This window comes from Eupeodes corollae, chromosome 1 (assembly GCF_945859685.1).
Source record: "Eupeodes corollae chromosome 1, idEupCoro1.1, whole genome shotgun sequence".
NCBI lineage: Eukaryota > Metazoa > Arthropoda > Insecta > Diptera > Syrphidae > Eupeodes > Eupeodes corollae.
Window position 1 is genome coordinate 285,858,004 of NC_079147.1, and position 20,632 is coordinate 285,878,635.

At 37.7% G+C, this 20,632-nt stretch overlaps 1 protein-coding gene and 1 pseudogene across 2 annotated transcripts in view; one reads left to right on the top strand and one right to left on the bottom strand.

Annotated features, from left to right (window-relative positions):
- Positions 1-20,632, top strand: part of LOC129938896 (centrosomal protein of 135 kDa) — a 116,882-nt gene extending 96,250 nt beyond the window's left edge. Inside the window, exons 11-17 of one of the 2 annotated variants that reach the window (XM_056046719.1) lie at positions 18,675-18,800; positions 19,156-19,309; positions 19,383-19,489; positions 19,677-19,767; positions 19,842-20,018; positions 20,098-20,283; positions 20,353-20,632. In XM_056046719.1, the coding sequence (XP_055902694.1) occupies positions 18,675-18,800; positions 19,156-19,309; positions 19,383-19,489; positions 19,677-19,767; positions 19,842-20,018; positions 20,098-20,283; positions 20,353-20,508 (997 nt within the window). In that variant the 3' untranslated portion in view covers positions 20,509-20,632. Of the gene's footprint in view, positions 1-18,674; positions 18,801-19,155; positions 19,310-19,382; positions 19,490-19,558; positions 19,768-19,841; positions 20,019-20,097; positions 20,284-20,352 lie in introns of those variants that run through there. The other variant, XR_008780490.1, reaches the window with a different exon arrangement.
- Positions 1,325-3,165, bottom strand: LOC129938909 (spermine oxidase-like; annotated as a pseudogene).

Genomic DNA, 20,632 nt, shown 5'->3' on the forward strand with positions numbered 1-20,632 from the left:
GGGAGGTGTTGGTATCTGTCCTTTGTTGTCCTGTGGATTTTTTGGGCATCAAGAGCAGTTGTAATGGTTGATTTAATGGACTCCAACTGCAATCTCTCGAAATTTAGTCTCTTGTAGTCGATGAAGTGCGTTTGAGGTCTCGCTGTTAAAATTGCTGGTTGAACACGTAAAGTTGCAGATATTATTTTATTAATTCTAAGAGTGCAGCATTTATAATTTTTTTACGAAAGCTTCCTTTATATTCTTAAAAGCTTGAAAAGCTTATATTTGATGGCATTGCCAAGTATGCTTAGAATATTAAAAAAAAATATTGCCAGAATACACACAACAAAATATACATACACCATTTTTTAGCAAGTCAGATTTGTTTTTAAATTTCTTTACCAAGTAAAAAAAGTAGCAAAATTTGTCCTTTGTTTTTCATTTCACAATTTACTGGTGGTTTGATAAGTCAACAATTTCTGACAGTTATCTCCATTTCTCAATTTTTTTAAATTTGTTCAACCATTTTAAAGAATGACAAAAGAAAAAGTTAACCACAGTAGTAACGAAAAACAGACTACTAGAATTGAGGGTCCAAACAATGAATCTCATTCGAAAAATTATTGGCTGAAACACAAACACGCTTTACCTTTGGCTTCGTCTGCGTTACGTTAAGCCTTCTTCGAAGTTGCTTTGAATGCCACTTCTGTCATAAGCAGCTGTTATTTTTTTGTCAAAATAAAAACAAAAATGAGTTTTGAAATCGAAAAAATTAAATTTATCGCGGAAGTAGCTTACACAGCCTATAATAACCAATGGGAATCCCTCCAAAAGCAAATGAATTTTGTTTGTTGACTTTTTTACAGCTGTTGAGCTGTCAGACAAAGACATTTGAAGTCGCATTACGTAACATTACGTTCAAAAGCTATAATTTTTCTTAAATTTTCACAAAAAAGAAAATGATTGCATGCAAAGTATTCCTAAATCTTATATTTGTGTAGTGCTTTTCGAAAGATTTTGACATTTTTATATCTGTCAAACATTCTGACTAAGTCCATTTGACGTTTATCACACCTCAAAACAAAAATTGAGGTGTCAAAATCATCAAAACGCCATAATCATTTCACCGCTGCAAAAGCCCAACAGTTGTTTTTATACAAAATAAATTAGAATATTTAAAATAGTAAACAATATTCACTTAAATAAAGCTCTTATCCGTCAACGTAGTATTTAACAACAACAACCAACTAAAATAATAAACAAACTGCCTACTGTTAAAATGAGATAAATTAATTAAAGATAACACAAAAATAAACATTTTCAATATAGCAGAAACATTTGTATTTATTCATAATCTTAAAAAAACAAATGAAATTTTCGCACATTCATCAACTATACATTTACGTTTTCTAAAAATATAAAAAACACACAAAAGAACTGTATTTTTGTTATCAATCAAAGCTGCGAAAGTTTTGTTGAGTAATAATTTATCAGTCGATCTGCCTCCCTCCAACCACTCTCCACAGCACCATGAACCGTTGAATAGTAATACGGGCTAGTCGCTTCTCCGGCGAATTGTAAAATCGGCATTCCATTTGGGGCAGCAAGTGGTTCTGTAAGATCGGCAGCTCCAGTCTTCATTTCTTCAGTCAGCATCGAGCGAAAAGTATAGGAACCTCTGAAATTCGGATTACTCTGCCATTGGGTTCGTAGGAAATTCTTCGGCATTGGAACGTGGAAGGAGAGAAATTTCCGCAAAAGCCACATTATTCCTTCAAGAACTTCATCCTCAGGCAGTGTTTCCATGTGACGAGCATTTGGGCCAATTATCCAGCCATAAGTGTTGGCTGATAGCAAACTCTGTAGAAACCGAACACGTTTTCCAACCAAAAACGATGGGAACTTCGCAATTCTTCCAAATCCTGCTCTGTCCAAAGAAGACAGAATCCGGACCAGTCCTCGGGGCCAAAAGGCGCCTCGAATTCAAGGTACAATTTGTCCACGGTACCAATATTTAAACCCTCTATTGCCTGACATTTCGGCTCCGGTAGTTGTGGGCAAAACATATTTGAGTGATTTTCCTTGAGTACGCCTAATGAAGAAGTACAAATAACATGATCGGCCTTAATGAGTTCCCCATTCCAATTCTTAATAAGAATCTTCGTTTTCCCACTTGGATCCCACGTTATCCGTTCGACTCGTCTGTTCAGTCTCACTCTTCCCGCAAGTATACCCAATTCACTATTCTCAGTTGACTTCATCAAGAGCTGAAGAAGCTTCACAAAACCCTTGTCTTTCCAATTCAACAACAGGTCTCCATCACATGCCTGGTACACCAAGTGTCCGATGCTGGAAACCTCAAACAAATTATCCGAAGCCTCAGTAGAACTTTCGGTTTTCTTGTAGTTTTCAAAGAACTCTTTCGCCACTGCTCGGTCGATATCAGCGAATTCCGGCCTCTCAAGTTCTCTATAGAACTTCTCGGTGAGATACGTGCCAAAGGAACCTTCATAGCCAATTAACTCTTCGAAGCGACTGTCCAGTGTTCCAAAGACAATTGATTTCAATGCGTCATTAACAGAGTCCGAGAGAATTTCCTTATTCGATCGTATACACTTGTAGTCATCGTATATTGTTCCATTCGTATCCAAGAGCTCCATACTCTCCACCATTTCGTAGACTACATTGCCCTTTTCGCCGTGACACCATTGCGCACCCAGATCGACAACGTTTTCGGCGAATGGAATTGTATGAATTCGGCCACCAATGCGATCTTCGGCCTCCAAAATGATGACATTCTGGAAACCAGATTGACAAAGTTTTGTCGCAGCTGCTATTCCCGAAGCACCAGCACCGATTATAACAATTTTTGCTGTCAGCTTGCTCATCCCGACGACGCCACAGAAAACGGAGCACGTGTCGCCTTGGAGGTTATTGTACTACTAAACTACTGTATGCCTTGAATTGTGTGAAAGTAATCAATAGTTTGTTTGTACAACTCGCTTGTCCATGTGATCATAGGTTTCTTCGGAAGGCACATTTATTGTTTTTGTAAAAAAAAAAGATCTCGCGGCTGAGGTCTTGAATGCGAAGCGAACAACGATATAGACAAGATCGTTTAGGATATTTTCGATGTTGGAAACCCGACCGAAACATACAATCTACCTGCACGTTCTTTTTACTCGTACGTCGCGTCGTGAGTGACTTAGAATGTGCAACCTTGGAATATTTGTTGTTTATATTTTATTGTTTGCCTTCAATAAAAAGCAACAACAATCAGGGATGACGAATTAATATAATAAGACTAACAGATGGTTTGGTTATTGACTCTAAAAAACAGATTGAAATACTCGGCGATCAGAATAATGCTTTTATTTAATATGCTGAGTAAGATCAATATTCAGAAAGGTCACGTCATCGTCGCGTCGTTCATAATAGAGTCCCAATTGTTTTTGATTGGATTTTTATAACTGTCACATTAGACAGACGCATTTAACTGTCATAATAAATATAAACAGTACATGGACTAAAACAAGTTTAATGACTTCTTAAAAACGGATAAATAGTGTTTTTAATGCATTAGATAAAATATCTTGCTTCGGCACCAGTTCTTTTCCATTTAAAGTTAAAAAGTAAAATGTTGACGTTTCCAGGTAAGCAGGAATTTCACACTTCTAATTACTTCTTTTAAAATAATATAAAAAGATTTAAAAAATACTTTTAATACAAAAAGAAATCTGTCAAAATGGCGATTTTCAGCATTTTTGTATTTGAATGTTGTACAAACTAAATTGCATTATTTTTGCATAATGATTTAGTTCTAAATATTGGCTGCGTTTAATAGTTTTTGGCATTTTATAAATAGTATAGTAGAAAATTCCCAAGACAGCTTTGACATAGAATAAAAACTTCAAGAAGGTGGTTTGTTCGTAGACTAGAACATTAACATGTGGTATTGAAGCGAGCTTTAAGCTCGCCTCCATCCTATATATATCTGAATCGAGTTGAAATGAGCTTGGTTCGACTCGATTTCGGTCGGGGATCGCAGTCGAGTCAAAATTTGCGAAGAAAAACCCTGTGTGGAGGAATTGGGTTTAAAGATAACGCATTAAGGTCTGTTTATTTGCATGTTTGTATACAAAAATATAGTTTTGGTTTAATCAAAAAAAAAAAATTGCTCATGGAGTAGGCAGCTTATTCCAATATGGTGCTGTACTTATCAGTTCTTCATTGTTGAACACGAATCAAACCATCTCACTTGCACTTCATAAGAAACATCGAAACACAATTTACATTTTAGAAAGTGCTGTCAAACTTAATCATTTTTAAATCTTCTTGTACGGTGGAAACTTAAAAAAAGATTTATTTATTCTAAACTGAGATAAACTTCTAGTGGAAACATACAAACACTTAATTATCTTTCCTATTCTTGCAAAATAAGCCCAGTTAGTTCATTTTTATTAACAAAACTAAATAATATCAACAGTAACAAATTGATTTTTTTTCGCAAATGGAAAACATATGAATCCAAATGCACAACTACTCAACGAACAGTGCCATCGAGATACGAAATACGAATGCAATATCAATCGTACCAGCATTTGAGAACGAAAACACATAAGATCCATTCGCCAATCGTATTAATGTGAAAAACCTATCCGTAGTAAGATTCTTTTAATTTTTATCGGTAGTATTCATACTACGGATATTGTTTTCGTTATTCCTGTAAAATCCTACTATACTATTGATAGATTTTTCAACAAAACTCGGGTAATCTCGTTTTGGATAGGCTTTCGTGGATATGTGCATTTTTAGATACCTTTTTTAAACATTTGAAAGGCTTAATTGAGATAGCTGGCATTTCCGATCGAGTCTCTAATAACCTCTTAAGGAGTTCTTGCTGTATTGCCTTGCAGCCATCAGAGATGCCGCCTCTGAAGTGCTAGGTTTCAAACGGCCACCACAGCGAAACCCCTGGTTTGACGACGAATGCCGGCAAGCGCACGCAGCGAAACAAGAGGCATACAAAACGGCGCTGCACAAAAAGAGCTCGCGAACTCTACGAGCAGAAGAGGAGAGAGGAACACCGGCTTCTTAGACGGAAAAAAAGAGAGCATGAGAAGCGCGCGATCGAGGATGAGGTTCGTAAATTTTACCAAAAGGTGACAAAAACCTCCCAAATGTACCAGCCACGAACCGAACCCCTTTAAGGACGATTAGGGGAACATCGTAGTAGAACCGCAGTCGATTCTGAGAATATGGAAAGATTTCTCCAAATTATATAACGCCGATGACGAACCGAATTCCGTTATAAGGGAGACAGAACCACTCAACCTCGGTGACGCAGATCAACAATTCTGACTACCCGACCTTGACGAAGTGAAGATAGCTATATCTAAACTTAAGTGAAACAAAGCTGCTGGAGCTGACGGCATCGCTGCCGAACTATTCAAAGCAGCAGGCTATGACTTGGTAGGGAGCATGCACCAACTCATCTGCAAAATATGGTCGGAAGAAAGCATGCCCGATGAGTGGAATCTCAGCCCGATACATAAGAAAGGAAACCCTTTAAACTGCGCCAACTACAGAGGCATCAGTCTCCATAACATTGCGTATAAGATCCTCTCTGCCGTATTATGTGAACGTCTAAAGCCATTCGTCAACAACCTGATTTTTCCTTATCAGTGTGGCTTCAGACCAGGAAAGTCCACTATCGACCAAATATTCACACTACGGCAGATCTTGGAAAAAACCCTGGAGCTTCAAATCGATACCCATTTCGATTTTAAAGCCGCGTATGACAGCATCTATAGGGAAGAGCTCTACCGAGCAATGTCTAGTTTTAGCATCCCTGTCAAACTTATCCGTTTGTGCAGAATGACAATGGAGAATGCACGCTGCTCTATCAAGGTCGGATGCATTTGATGTCAAAAAAGGTTTTAGACAAGGCGATGCACTGTCATGCGACATCTTCAACATCGTTCTGGAAAAAATTGTGCAAAACTCAACCGTCAACACTAGAGGCACAATCTTCCAAAGGTCGATCCAATTACTCGGATACGCAGATGATATTGACATAATTGGAAGATCAAAGCGTGATGTCAGTGGAGCGTTATTGAGCATTGCGACGGAAGCGAAGAAGATGGGTTTAGTGGTCAATGAGGGCAAGACCAAGTATGTGCTGTCATCAAGAAAGGACATTGAACAACGACGTCTTGGACAAAACGTCACCATGGACAGCTATAACTTTGAGGTAGTTAAGGACTTTGTCTTCCTAGGCACCGCTATTAATGCAGACAACGACACCAGCGCTGAAATCAAACGAAGAATAACTCTTGCAAATCGCTGCTTCTTTGGACTTAAAAGGCAATTGAGAAGTAAAGTCCTCTCTCGAGCATGTAAAATCACCATCTATAAGACACTCAACCGGGAGGTTCTCATTTATGGCGCTGAGGCCTGGACCCTGTCAAAGAAAGATGAGAGTGTCTTAGGATGCTTCGAGAGAAAAATTCTTCGGGTGATTTTCGGTCCCGTACGCATAGATGGAGAATGGAGGAGAAGATATAACGACGAACTGTACGGGCTGTACAGCGACACTGACCTAGTTAGCAGAATTAAAGTCCAACGGCTTAGATGGCTAGCTCATGTAGAGCGGATGGACATCGACGCTCCAGCCCGGAAGGTCTTCGAATCCAATCCCGAGGGACGGCGCAGTAGAGGAAGACCGCGACTCAGGTGGCGCACTCAGGTGAGTGATGACATCAACCAACCTGGCTGGAGACGCATGTTGGTTGAGGCCCAGGTCCGCCCCGGACTGTAGCGAAACTGGTCCTCATCGTTTGGCAACATTATATTTTGCAAAATGGCACGGTACATAAAACGATCTATTTGGTAAGTCCATTACCTGTAAAACATCGCATTACGTTACCGTCTCCGTGTTTTATTGTAGCTTTGGGGTAACGTGAATTAAGTGCCTCTTTGGCTGGTCTGCAAACACGATGGACACCATCGGAACCCTTGAACTTTAATTTGGACTCGTCCGAAAAGAGTATGTTTCTCCATTTTCTAACGGTTCGGTAGATGTGTTAGAAGCCAGCTTGTTTTTGGTGGAAATAAAAGGCTTTTTTACAGCTTTGAAAGATTTTAGTCAACCGTTACCATCGCGCTTACGTAAAGTAGAGTTGGGTTCGTACTTCTCTCGATGATGTAAAAGTGTCTTTTTTGACTGATTTTTTTTACTGCAGAATCCCCTCGTTGTTTTGTTTTTTTTTATCTGTCACCTCCATGAACCGTTTGGAATCACTTTTTGGATTTGCAAAATTGTATTATTCGTCAAATCACCGATTTTAGAGCATTTGTTTCTGGCCATATTACAAAAGTTAGCTTAAACACTGATTAGCTTGTCCGGGAACTGAATAACACCTAATAATTAGATTCAACTGCAATCGTTTGCCAACATTTTTAATATTAGCTACATATTTTGTTGTTAAATACATAATGTATTAAAATTTAGCAAAAAATTAATATGATTTGTTTAAGTTATACATTTTTAAATGAAATAAAAATGGTTTTGGCTAACACTGTATATCAGACGTTCCTGAATAACTTTGGATTCCTTTTTTGACATTTGACAGTTGTTTCGGTTCAACAGTTCTCTTACACGTAAGACACTAACAAAATAGAATCCGGATATCCCGTCTCTATAAGATTGAACGCAGCCATTTTGAGAGAATAACTCTCGATCATCTGTCACTTTATTGAATGTGGTTTAAAATGTATGTGTGGGATTTCCATAGGTAAATTTGGATTAATGGGACAGTACCACTTTAAACGCCGGTAATTTGGGAGATTTTTTAAAAATGTTTTTGAAGAAAAGTGCTTAATTATTCATTGCTTATACTTATACGCTTATTTGAAAGGAATAAATAAAAAGAAATGCCTTTACTGCGGCATAATTCAGGACGTTGGAGTAAAGATGATGAATTTAACACTAAAATTACCAATTATTTGTATGCACTAAATACTTGCATATGTATTTAAGAACTCTAAAGTCGAAATGCAATGCTGTTTGGTATGCATGCAAAAAATATATTTTTTAAATGTCAAACACGACTTTATTGTTCAAATGCTTTCAATGTTCTTTTATTTTTTCATTTGGCATATAAATATTGTACATCCAAATATAATTCCAAGTAACTATTCATTGTATTATGCCTACCTAGCACGTCTTTTTCATAACCATTTTAAATGAATGTAGTAATTCAAATACCATAGTTAGCATGCACCTTGGCATTAAGCCAAATAAGATATATTTCCAATCTACAATTTTAATTTTATGAAGGAAGTTATTTCGTTTGTCTGATGGGCGAGACATGGTTATGATGGCACTGACTTGGTGGAAAACTATGTCTACTAATAATAATAAAAGTCTAAAAATAATTGCCCTGAAGAATAATGTAATTATGATAGTTTTAAAGGCCAAAATACTTCAGGTTAAATAGATAAGATTAATAACTTTTAAACATTTTTGTACAACGAGATTAAGTTTATAAGTTTGACGTTTAAATTATTATTTTCAGTTCTAATTCTTATCTATTAGTTTAAAACTTTGAACGTGTTATCAATTAATCTAACCTGTAATAATAAACAATAAATATAACGTAGAAAACTTATTATCGAAAACGCTTTTAAAACATGTTCAAAGTAATTAAAAGTTGATTAAAAAAGTAGTTAACATGGAATAAAAAAAATATATATAATATCCATCTTTTTATTTCTTAAAAAATGACATTAAGAAACCTATTGGCTGCGTTCAATCTCTAACGAGACACTACCTTTTTGTTAGTGTTTTACGTGTAAAATAACAGCTGATCAAAAACAGCTGAGATGTCAAAAAAGGAATCCAAAGGTATCCCAAAATTTCTGGGGTATGTAGGTATCTGACAGAACAGCTGATTCAACACATGGTTGAATTTCAAGAGACTTTAACAACATTTATTTCAGCTTTTTTTATTTGTTGGTAAACAAAAAGTTATAAAATGTTAGTTTAAGCTGTATTTGAGGATGTTCTGTACATAATAGACAATGAAGAAGCTATTTCCCTCCGTAAACGTAAATCGTTTAAAACGGGGGATTTTGCAACTAAATTATTAATCGTATAGTATTTCAATTGAGCTAAGAGGAAATTTAACAGAGATTACGGATTAAGATTATCTCTTATTTATTAAATTGTTACGCACCTACCAATTCATCATCGTCCGACGAATCATTTGAATTATCCATTAAATGTTTTATCTTACAACAATTTTTACTTTAAAAGTTTAATGTTTCTCTGCTTTTTGTGAACGCCTGAAAGTTGTTTTTATTTTTTGACATCTATCTCAATACAGCTATCCAACTCGTTCAACAAGGTATCTAAAAATCCAATTATCCAAGATACCCTATCCAACACGAGATTGAACGCAGCCATTATAAATCCCCTATACTACTCTACAAAGCATTATTTTTTATTTTGACGTTTCACCTCCGTGTAAACTTTCCTAAAACGCAACGTGTGAACTCGGAAATGTGTAAACACTTAAGCTGCATTAATTATCTTATAAAATTGTTTTATTAAAACCTAATAAAAAATATGATTGAATCTAAATTATTATTTGTTTAAACAAACAAAGAGATTGAAGTTGAAGATTGAAAGATTGAAAAAGTTTAGGTTTATTTATTCATTCCCCCTACAATCATCATCCAATAACTTTAAACCCAAGTTGCCATATCTATGGGAGCATTCACTAAATTAGTGGCTACGTAGTCAAGGCATTCTGATTGGCTAAATGCAACTACAAAATGAGTTGAAATTTCCCCTTCGGCGTAGAGTAAAATTTTCAGCTACAAAGTTAGTGCACACTGATTATTTTTGAATTATCTGAAATCAATATAAAACTAATCAAATTTCCGAATAAAAAGATTTTACGTTTATAAAACTGAACAGTTATCTTTGAGTTTATTTTTCAGACTAAAATAAAATGAAAAAACATAAAAACTAAGCTTTGCTCAAAAACAAACTTGATTCGAAACCTAAAATAACAAGTGCAAAAAGAAACAAGTTGGTTTTAATACTTTGCCTTGTTAATTGATACTTAACATTTTCTAAAAAGTTCCATTTGATTACATAATAGTTTTAGTCTTTGCAAAGGAATTGGTTTAGTCATTATATCTGCTACTTGATTCTCGGTAGATATTTGCTTGATTTCGATTTGCCCATCATTTACTTTTTCTCGGATGAAGCAATGTTTCGTTGCAATATGCTTTGTTCTACGATGAAACTCTGGGTTTTGAGCAAGTCTTATGGATAAAACACAAACACGCTTCAGCTTCGGCTTCGCCTGACGTTTACGAGTTCAGCCATAGGAATTCAATGCATGCTATCACAATGGAGCTTCGACCTCACGTTTCGTTTGACAATCGTAAGGAAAAGAACGTAATGTAACGTAATGTGACTCCAAACGGAAGCTCTAGTTCAATTATCTGAACATTTGCTTTGTCTGATAGCTCAACAGCTGTAAAAAAATGTCAACAAACAAAATATTTGCTCTTTGGAGGGATGAAATAATAGTAATGTCATTCAAAGCAACCTCAAAGCAAGTCCACCGTAACGCAGACGAAGCCGAAGCTAAAGCGTGTTTGTGATTCAGCCATTACTGCCGCAGAGTTATCTACCGGAAGAATTGGAATTTCTCTCACGTCTATTATTCCATTGAATAATCTGCACAGCCAAATTATTTCCTTTGTTGCTTGGTTCGCTAACTGTATGGGAATTTACTGGGTTCATGTTTCCCTGATTGCGAAGTTTCTGAATTCTTTACCGTTGGAGTTAAAATTGCTCTACACTGACTGAATTGGAAACGTTCCAAAATTTTTCTTGCGTGCGCTTTTTGGTCTATTTTTAATCCATTTTCTGTTTGCTTTATTTCGAGTCCAAGAAAGTACGATGTATTCTTTGAAGTAATTTTGAACTCGGTTTTCAGTTCTTCAATGAAAATCTTCAACTCTTGTTAATCAGTCGATGCAATAAGTCCATCATCTAAGTAGAGAACAAGTACTCCCTCATATACAAACAAGGATCAGCATCACTTGCCTGAAATCCTAGTTTTGATATGAAACTTCCAAAACGTAATTTTCAGCGTCTTGATAATTGCTTAAGGCCGTATAAACTCTTCTTAAGTTCACATACTTGATCTGTATCATCTTCGAACCCCTCCGGTTGTTTCATATGCATGGTGTCTTCTAAGTCACCATACAAGAAGGCTGTTGATACTTCAAACTGCATGAGATGCATCTGTTCACTTGCAGCAATGCTAAGAACTGATCTTATGGTTCCCAACTTTGCTACGGGCTAAACGTTTGACTGTAATCACCTTCTCGCTGAGTAAATCCTTTTGCTACAAGCCTTGCCTTATATCGATCAATGGTGCCATCTGCATGTTTCTTCAAACAATAAACCCACTTGCTTCTTCCATTCAAATTTTTCTTTACTGTTGATGGCTTCTCGAAAAGTTTCTGGAACTGTTGAAGAGTCTACAAAATCACATGCTGCCATTACAAAATCTTCAAACTTCTGCGGTTTCTTGATAGTTCGATCTTTTAGAAACCCATCTTCGTATTTTGCTGTTTTATTGTGATCTTCTATTTCACTATCTGGGCTGGAGCTGGAATTCCTTTTTCGTACTCATCCGAATATATGCTACTCTCTAAATTAATAGTTCTTTCTTCATATCTTATTTCTTCAACGATTTCGGGATGTGCAAGATTTTCTTGACGTTCTTCCTGTTCCGAACTTGTTGGAACGATATCTCGAAAGGGAAGTTTAACTGCATTTTCACATATAATCGGATTTTCCTGAAACTGCACATCTCTTGAAAGAACTAACTTGTTCTGATCTTGAATAAAGATTCGGTATCTTTCATCACCGTCATATCCCACAAGAAATCCTTTGACTGCTTTCTTGTCCATTTTCTGTCTCTTCTGAATGGGAATGTGAGTGTAACATGTGGATCCAATTATTCTTAAATGCTTTATCCTCAGCTTCTTCCCCATCCACAATTCGTACAGGCTTTTACCATTAACTGAAGACTCCTTGCCATTTCAACTATAGTTCGGTTTTCACGTTCACAACTACCGTTTTGCCCTGGCGTATATGGTGGTGTAAGTCTCTGTGTGATACCATTTCATCGTAGGATGAGCTTAAATTCAGAGTTGATGAACACACCACCGATGTCACTCAGTAGTTCCTTGATGGGATGACCTAACATCTTGGCATTTGCAATCACTTCCTTCAGAACATCTTTAACTACTGATTAGTGTGCTATTGCAAATCCGTATCATTAAAAATGACAAGGTATTTCTTCTTCCCAAATGAGTCACTGAAAGGTCCACAAACGTCTTTAGACATCAACTCACCAGGTGTTGTCGCTTTTCTTCTTGTTCCGAATGGAAGTCTATGAGCTTTACCGTAGATACAAGGCTCACAAATCTTTTCGTCGAACATGACTTTAATTCTAAATTCTTTCTCAATCATAAGTTTGACGTGTCTTTTGTCTTGATGGCCCCATCGCTCAGTCTTCTCCAACGACTACGTTCAACTGCAAATTCTTTTTCGATACTATTGGTTTGATTGCTGCCATTCCACTGTCGGTTTCCATATAAAACAATCTCTCCATCGATATCAAGCCAACACTCCTTAGTGGTCGACTTGAAAACACTTCTCTGATTTCGGCCTTAAGCACCTAATATGAAAACCAAGCATCATTTAATGTCACTTCTTTGTTATTGTGAGATGAAATAGCTCGGATGGTCCCTTTCTCAATATCACTAAGCATTTCCTTTCCAGCGGCTTGAATTTTGTGTGGACTGTCGAAATCTTCAAAACCAACGTACCAGTCTGAACAGTTGGTAACATGCCTTGTTGCGCCGTTATCAACCCACCAATCCGTTGCGTCGTCTTGAAATCAGTAGAAAAAACATCGTCAGCAAAACTGTGTGTTCTTCTGTTAAACATCTTATCTTTGGTTGGTCTTCCTTCAGATATCCATCGCCTTCAAAGCCCAATGTCCTTTTTTCTTGCAAAAATTTTTCTTTTTGGTTAAAACAGCGTTGCACGAGGCAGTCTAGACGAGATCAGAAATAAGAGTAAAAAAGTATCTCAAGGTGCAGCTGCGTCTAGAACGTTACTTCGGTTCTTTTTGTATCTTTCTTTTCTACGATCGCTGCGCCATCTGTCAAAGACTGGAAATTTTGAAAAGGTCGTCAATGGTCGCCACATAACTCCCCCTCTAGTACCGAAGGGACGATTTAATTAGTTGTCAAATTTAACTCGATGCTGAACATCTGTTTTGATTTGTAGATTTTTTTCATTTTTCTTTAAAATTGACCGAATCTTTGTTGTGGAAAGCTGGTTTAATGGACTTGACTCGGTGTTTGATGATCATCGCTTGATGTTGGAAGACTTGGTTCTCGGGCTGTGCTGTTTCCGAGTGAGATGTTTGCTGGTTTTAGACGTTCTGTTGATACATTTAAAATCCGTCCATCTGCGTTTATTGTAAAAAGACGATCGTTAATTCTTTTTATTACAGGATGAGGACCAGAGTATGGTTGTTCCAATGGCTTTTTAACGCAATCGCGTCGAAGAAAAACATGTGAAGATTTGTGCAGGTCAGGTGAAACGAACAATTTTGTGTTGGTGGCATGATTTGATGTCGTAGATGCACGAAACTTGCGCATGACCTCTCGATGTTTTTGAACGAATATCTGTGGGTCAGAGAAAGTGTCTTGGTTAACAAAGAACTCACCAGGTATGGTTAAACTCGTTCCATAGAGCATTTCGGCTGCGGACGCTTTAATGTCTTCTTTGTAGGTTGTTCGAAGTCCCATTAGTACTGTTGGAAGTGCGTCTACCCAATTAGTCTTCTCGTGGCACATCAGAGCGGTCTTCAAAGAGCGATGCCATCGTTCCACTTGTCCGTTTGAAGCAGGGTGATAAGGTGAAGTTCTTACCCTCGTGGTGCCAATCAACTTCATGAGCGCTGAAAAAAGGGCAAACTCAAATTGTGTACCTTGGTCGGTCGTGATTTTGATTGGTGAGCCGAATCGGGAAACCCAATGGTTGTAAAATGCAACTGCGACTGTTTCTGCACTCATCTCTTGTAGAGGTATAGCTTCCGGCCATCTGCTGAAACGGTCAATCATTGTCAGACAATATCTGTTTCCTTTGCAATGCGGGAGGACAATTAGGTCAATGTGTACATGTTGAAAACGTTGGTCTGGAACATTGATTGGTTCCGGTGATTGTTTTGTGTGTCGATTGATTTTTGAACGTTGACATTGAACACAAGTACGAGACCATTCCAGGGCGTCTTTTCTGATGTTTGGCCAAATGAATTTCTCCCTGAGTAGGCGACTGGTAGACCTTCCGCTGGGATGAGACAAATTGTGTATCGCTTCAAAGGCTTGTCGACGTAGAGACGATGGTATATATGGTCAAATCAGGTTATCCGAAATGTCGCAATAAATTTTGATGCCAGGTTCTAAGGTTAATTTGGTCATTTTGAGGGAAGTGTTTCCTGGCCTTAGAAGTTCTTGTAGTTCAGGATCCAGCAGTTGCGACAGAAGTAATTCACGTTGATCGAACTTTGATGGCATTGTTAAAGCGTAAACTCTTGACAGCGCGTCTGCCACGGTGTTGTCTTTGCCGGGAAGATAAATTATGTCTGTTGTGAACTGCGATATAAAGTCCAATTGTGTCAACCGGCGTTGGGGAGCTTTGTCGGAGCTCTGCTGAAAGGCATAGATCAGTGGCTTGTGATCCGTTTGCACCACGAAGCAACGACCATCCAGTATGTGTCTGAAGAAACGTATGGCAAGGTAAATAGCAAGAAGTTCCCGATCATAAGTGCTGTATCGAGCCTGGGACTTTGAAAGTTTGCACGAAAAGAATCCGATTGGTTTGTTATAAGTCGAGTCTGTTTGTTCCAACTTGGCGCCGACTGCGGTGTCTGAGGCATCAGTTGTCAGAACCAGTGATGAATCTTGATTGAGGTGCGTCAGTAAAGTTGTTTGTTTGATGCTGTTCTTGCACTCTTGAAAAGCCTTTTCAGCCAGAGGATTCCATGGAACCGGTCGTTTGTCGTTCCGTTTCGAATCCTTGATGAGTCCATTCAATGGTGCTTGCATGTGAGCACAACTCGGAATATAGCGACGGTAATAGTTGACTATTCCTAGGAAACGACGTAGTTCGTTTATAGTGGCTGGCTTTGGATGGTTTGATATAGCGTTGACCCTGGCTTCTGGTGGTCTGCAACCAACTTTATTAATAGTGTGTCCAAGATATGTTACCTCAGATTTCGCAAATTGGCATTTAGAGATGTTGATTACAAGACCGTACTGTTGGAGACGTTAAAGGACTTGAAGAACATGCTGTTTGTGTTCTTCTTCTGAATTGTAGGCAGTCAGGATGTCGTCGATGTAGCAGAAAACGAAATCCAGATTGCGAAGAACTATATCCATAAACCGTTGGAAAGTTTGAGTAGCGTTCTTAAGGCCGAATGGCATGACCAAAAACTCAAACAATCCGAAGGGGGTTGTGATCGCAGTCTTCTCAATGTCTTCAGGTGCCATCGGAATCTGATAATACGCTTTATCCATGTCCAAGATTGAGAAACAAGATTTGTTATATAAGTTTTCGGTGAAATCCATAATGTGTGGTATCGGGTATCTATCGGGTTGTGTTTGAGCATTCAACCGTCGATAGTCACCACAACATCTCCAACCACCAGTTTTCTCAACGAGATGAATTGGACTAGCCCATGGGCTGCTGGATACGCGACAATATCCCTTTTTGACGAAATTCTCGATGTCTGCTTTGGCTTGTTTAAGCTTTTGCCCGGTGAGACGTCTTGGACGTTCTGCGTTTGGCTGGCCTGTAGTTATTATGCGGTGTTGCGTCTGAGTGGGCTTCGTTTTAGAACAGTTGCTGTTGGCAAGTACAAATTGTTTCACCAGGCTAATGTATGTGTCAGGTCCATTGATGGAAAGTAGCCTAGTGATGTCGGTTGACTCAATTTTACCAGGCGCCGTTAGCGATGTCGTCTTGTCTTGTTTTGCCTTCAAATCAATTAAAAGCCCGTAGTGTGCCAGTAGGTCTGCTCCAATGATTGCTGTTTTAACGTCTGCGATGATGAACGGCCATGTTATAGCCCTCCGAAGCCCGATGTTGAGCGTGAGGGTTTTGCTGCCGTAGGTGTGAATTGGGGTGTTGTTAGCCGCAAGAAGAATAAGATCTCCTCTCTGCTTTGGGCAATCATTGGAACGAGCTAGGACGCAAATCGTTGAGCCAGAATCGAGTAAGAATTTTTGATGAGTCTCCTTGTCGAAGATAAAAAGGCGGCTTTCTTTGTTGTGTTGAGAACTGTTGTCAACCGCCTTGGATGAGAACAGGCTGGTTAGTTTTTTGTGGAAAAATTGCATGGGTTGTCACATCTTCTTGCTTCCTTTCCATACTTCCTGTGGAAAAAACAAACTGCATCTTTTGATGAAACCCTTCTTACCTTTGAAACGGATCTGTTTCTGGACTGCGTTCGAGATCTGTTTTGACCGACTTTGAGACTTTGCACGAGTGTTGTAAGGCTGGACAGTGCAGATTCTACCTCTGTCAGGCGTTGATCGAGGGAATTGTTGTTTCGACATTCATTTACCTCTGCAGCGAAAACGAGATTTGGTGCTGTCGACATGTTGTCTATAATTTTGTCTGCTATCTCAGATAAAGCAGTGAGGCCAATGTCTAGACTTGCAGAAAGAATTCCCCTCACATGGTTCGGCATTCTTGACATCCAAATTGTAGAGAGCATATCGTCGGGAACATTTTCTCCCGCAAGTCTTCTCATCTCTCTCAACAAACTTGAAGGACGCTTGTCGCCGAGTTCGAGTGATGTCATAAGCTTATTCAATTGTCGCTCCTTGGACTCAGTAAACCTCCCTATTAATTGTTTTTTGAAGGTAGGATATTTGTCATTGACTGGTGGTGTTTGCACCAAATCTGAAACCTCATTTAGGATTTCAGGATCCAAGGCAGCGATTATGGCATTGAATTTGCTGTTGTCGGAAGAGATTCTGTTGTTGTGAAACTGCGCCTCAATTTGTACAAACCACAAGGCTGGATTTATTTTCCAGAATGGTGGAATCCTGAGGTTCTTCAAGGCTGCAACTGCGGCTAGCGTTGATGCTTGCACAATAGTGTCGCTGGTGTTTGCAGCTGTACCTGCTGGTGGGTCCATGTTGGTTGTCGTATCTTGTGCTGGGTAATTTCAACGAAATCACGTCGGGGTCACCACTTTAGCGTTTGTGCTAAATAAATTCCAGACACAAGGTTTACTTTAAAACTTATAATTTATTTCTCTTAAAATTCTAATACAGTTTTTTTGGTTAAAACAGCGTTGCACGAGGCAGTCTAGACGAGATCAGAAATAAGAGTAAAAAAGTATCTCAAGGTGCAGCTGCGTCTAGAACGTTACTTCGGTTCTTTTTGTATCTTTCTTTTCTACGATCGCTGCGCCATCTGTCAAAGACTGGAAATTTGCAAAAGGTCGTCAATGGTCGCCACAGTCTTTTTTTCATTAATGGTAAGAAGCATCCAACTTGACTTGAATGCCTCAAATGAACTTGGCAATATATGTAAAACCCTACATACCAACATCATATCTGAAACCATATTTTCACTCTTAGCTTTGAGTCCATTATTAAGTTCATTCCATAAACTCTTTTATTGTGCAATATGCGTGGAAACATCATTACTTGTATTCCAGTTAAATGCAAATAGGTCGGTACATATTTTGAACAGTTGATCATTGGAAGTTGCTTCGAAATGCGAACGCAACTCTTCATTTCGCTGTGATTCTTAACTGCTGCTTCTGAAGCGCCTGCTTCTAAGGCTTCGGGTTTCGTCAATATCCCGTCAATAACGTCTATTTCTCCTTCATGGTAATCGAGTAAATCCCTTATCTTTTCTTTTCATATTGGCCAATCTGCTTCACCAGCCAAAGGTTTTATAATTTTCGAAAAATCCGTGTTCTCAAACTTAATAAAATGTTCAATTTTAAATAAACTAAATTCAATTCAGAAATCAACTAATTTACATTGGAGACTGGGCCCATAACCTTTTGAATTATCTGAAATAAATATCAAACTAATCAAATTTCCGAATAAAAAGATTTTGCTTTTATAAAATTGAACAATTATCTTTGACATCTTTGAGTATCAAATTCACATTAACAGAAAACTTGGTTTCAATAATTATGACGTTTGACAGTCAGCTGATTGATAAGGGCATACAAATTCAAAATTAAATTAATCGTTCATTATTTAAATCCAATTATAAATCACTAAAATTGTGTCTTATATTTGATTTAATTGAATTTAAAAACAAAAAAAAATTTTAAAGTTATCACATCAGAAATTAGTCTTATTTTATATTTTTGCATTTGTCAGTAATATGACAGTTTCGGATTGACAAGGTTTGTGAATGCAAAATTAAACTACGTACTCACTGGTTTTATGAGTGCGTTCAATGTTGTGCATTTATTCATTTCAGCCTTTTGAAAAAAAAGTGTTCGAACAACATTCAAATTTATTTCCCTTTTCCATTATAGGTTTCTTTCAACCCAAAGCCTCAAGCGAGATTCGGAATTGCAAGATACCTCAACTGAAAGTAAATCTTTACGCCAACAACTTGCCGCATTAAAATCAAGTCGTGAACAAGCAATCGAAGAAAATGGGTGAGTTACGGTTCCAAATAAAAATCCATCAAATTCCATATAGGGTACACAGTACCCGTGGTAGATATAAAGAGATCAATCAAACTTAAAACAGAAAACAAAACATTACACTTACATCATCATCGCAAAGTGTCAGAGGCACAGCATGTACCTGCTTAGGTATGTTTGTTTTGTCTAAAACAGGGATTGAATATGGCTTTCTCCAGACAGCCGCCCACTGTTTTGCATTTTACATTCATGTCCAGCACTGAACCTTTGCTTTGTCGTTGTACGTCGGTCGTCGAGCCGTCTGTCTGTCCAACACTCTATTGTTTTTTACATTTTAATTTGGAAACCCATTTCTTTTTACATTTAGCCGCCTGTCAAATGATTTGGCCGAAAGTCAAGCTGATATCGCGACACTCAAGCGCCGCCTCAAAGACTCTGAAGTTGAAATTGAACGCCTTAAGCAACAATTGAAACAATATGTACAGGAAGTTAAAAAAGCCGAAGATCTGCTATTACACAAGGTTTGGCTAATTACTTCAGAATAAAACATTAATCATATTGAAGGCTCATGTGTGTGTGTGGTTTTTTTGACAGGAAAAAGAGCGCGAAGAAATGTTGGATCATTATCGTAGCCTATCGCATGATGCTGTACTATTAGAGGGCAATAATCAAAGCCTTGAAGTTGAAGCAGCTGAATGCAAGTAAGTCCAAGTGTAAGGTTGATCTTATTTGAATATATACTTAAACATTTTGACCTCATCTATCTTTAGATGTTGTTGCCAATGTCGTCAGTAGTTTGTTTTTTTTTTGTTTTATTTGCTATGACCATTTATGTTTTTTGGGTTTTACTTTATTTTGCTTTGTTGTTAAAAAATTAAAATCAATTAGACGACAGCTATGTGAAGCCGAAGATGAAATTGCAGCGCTTAAGAAGGAACTTGCAACGCGTAAAGATATCATTGACAAGCTTGAAGCACAGGTTTGAGTTTTTATTTTTTTTATTCGTTGGGCTTGAGTTCTGTAATAGAAAAACGTCTTTTATAATTTTTGAAGATTGACACTCTTAAGACACAGAACACATTTTTGGAAAATCAAATTGAAGAAGCTTATGATGAGCAACAGCTTCTTAAGGTAGATTTGGCCGCTCGAAAGGAACTATGTGACAAATTAGATATTCAACGAGACAAGCTGAATGCGGAAGTCTTCGAACTAAATAAAATTCGAAAAAAGGTAGAAACGGTGTTTAGATTCATTTATCATTGGAAACGTCCTTAATTTGAAAATTTATTTCTGGAACGTATAATTTTAGCTTGAGCGGGACAACGAGAAGCTAAGAGCTGAAAATGATCGAACATTAAACGGTACAAAAGCCACAGCTGATACGTTCGAAGACTTACTTAGTAAAACCCGCAGAGAACTCGAAGAGCAAATAAAGGTTGATAGTCGACTTAGTCAAGAACTAATTCGAATGAAGGAAAGAAATGAAGATTTGTTGGTAAGATATTAATATTTAAAAAACATACACTCGTATTCTAATGTCTTCTAATCCTTATTTTAATTTCAGCAACAACTTAAAGAAGAACGTGATAAAAGGCGTCAACATGAAAACTTAGCACGCGAGTATGACGTTCAGGTCAAGGAGCTAAGACACAATATTACTGATGAAAGATTTCGACAAGCCAGGAGCAGAGAAGAAAGTCCCAAGTTTACAACAATGTGAAATTATTTTCTGTTCTGGAAGCATTTTTCAATTTATTCATTCCATTTGATTTTATTTCAAGAGTTATATAAATGATGTTAAAATCTTTAGAAAATTAAGAATAATTTTAAATAGAATCACTTAA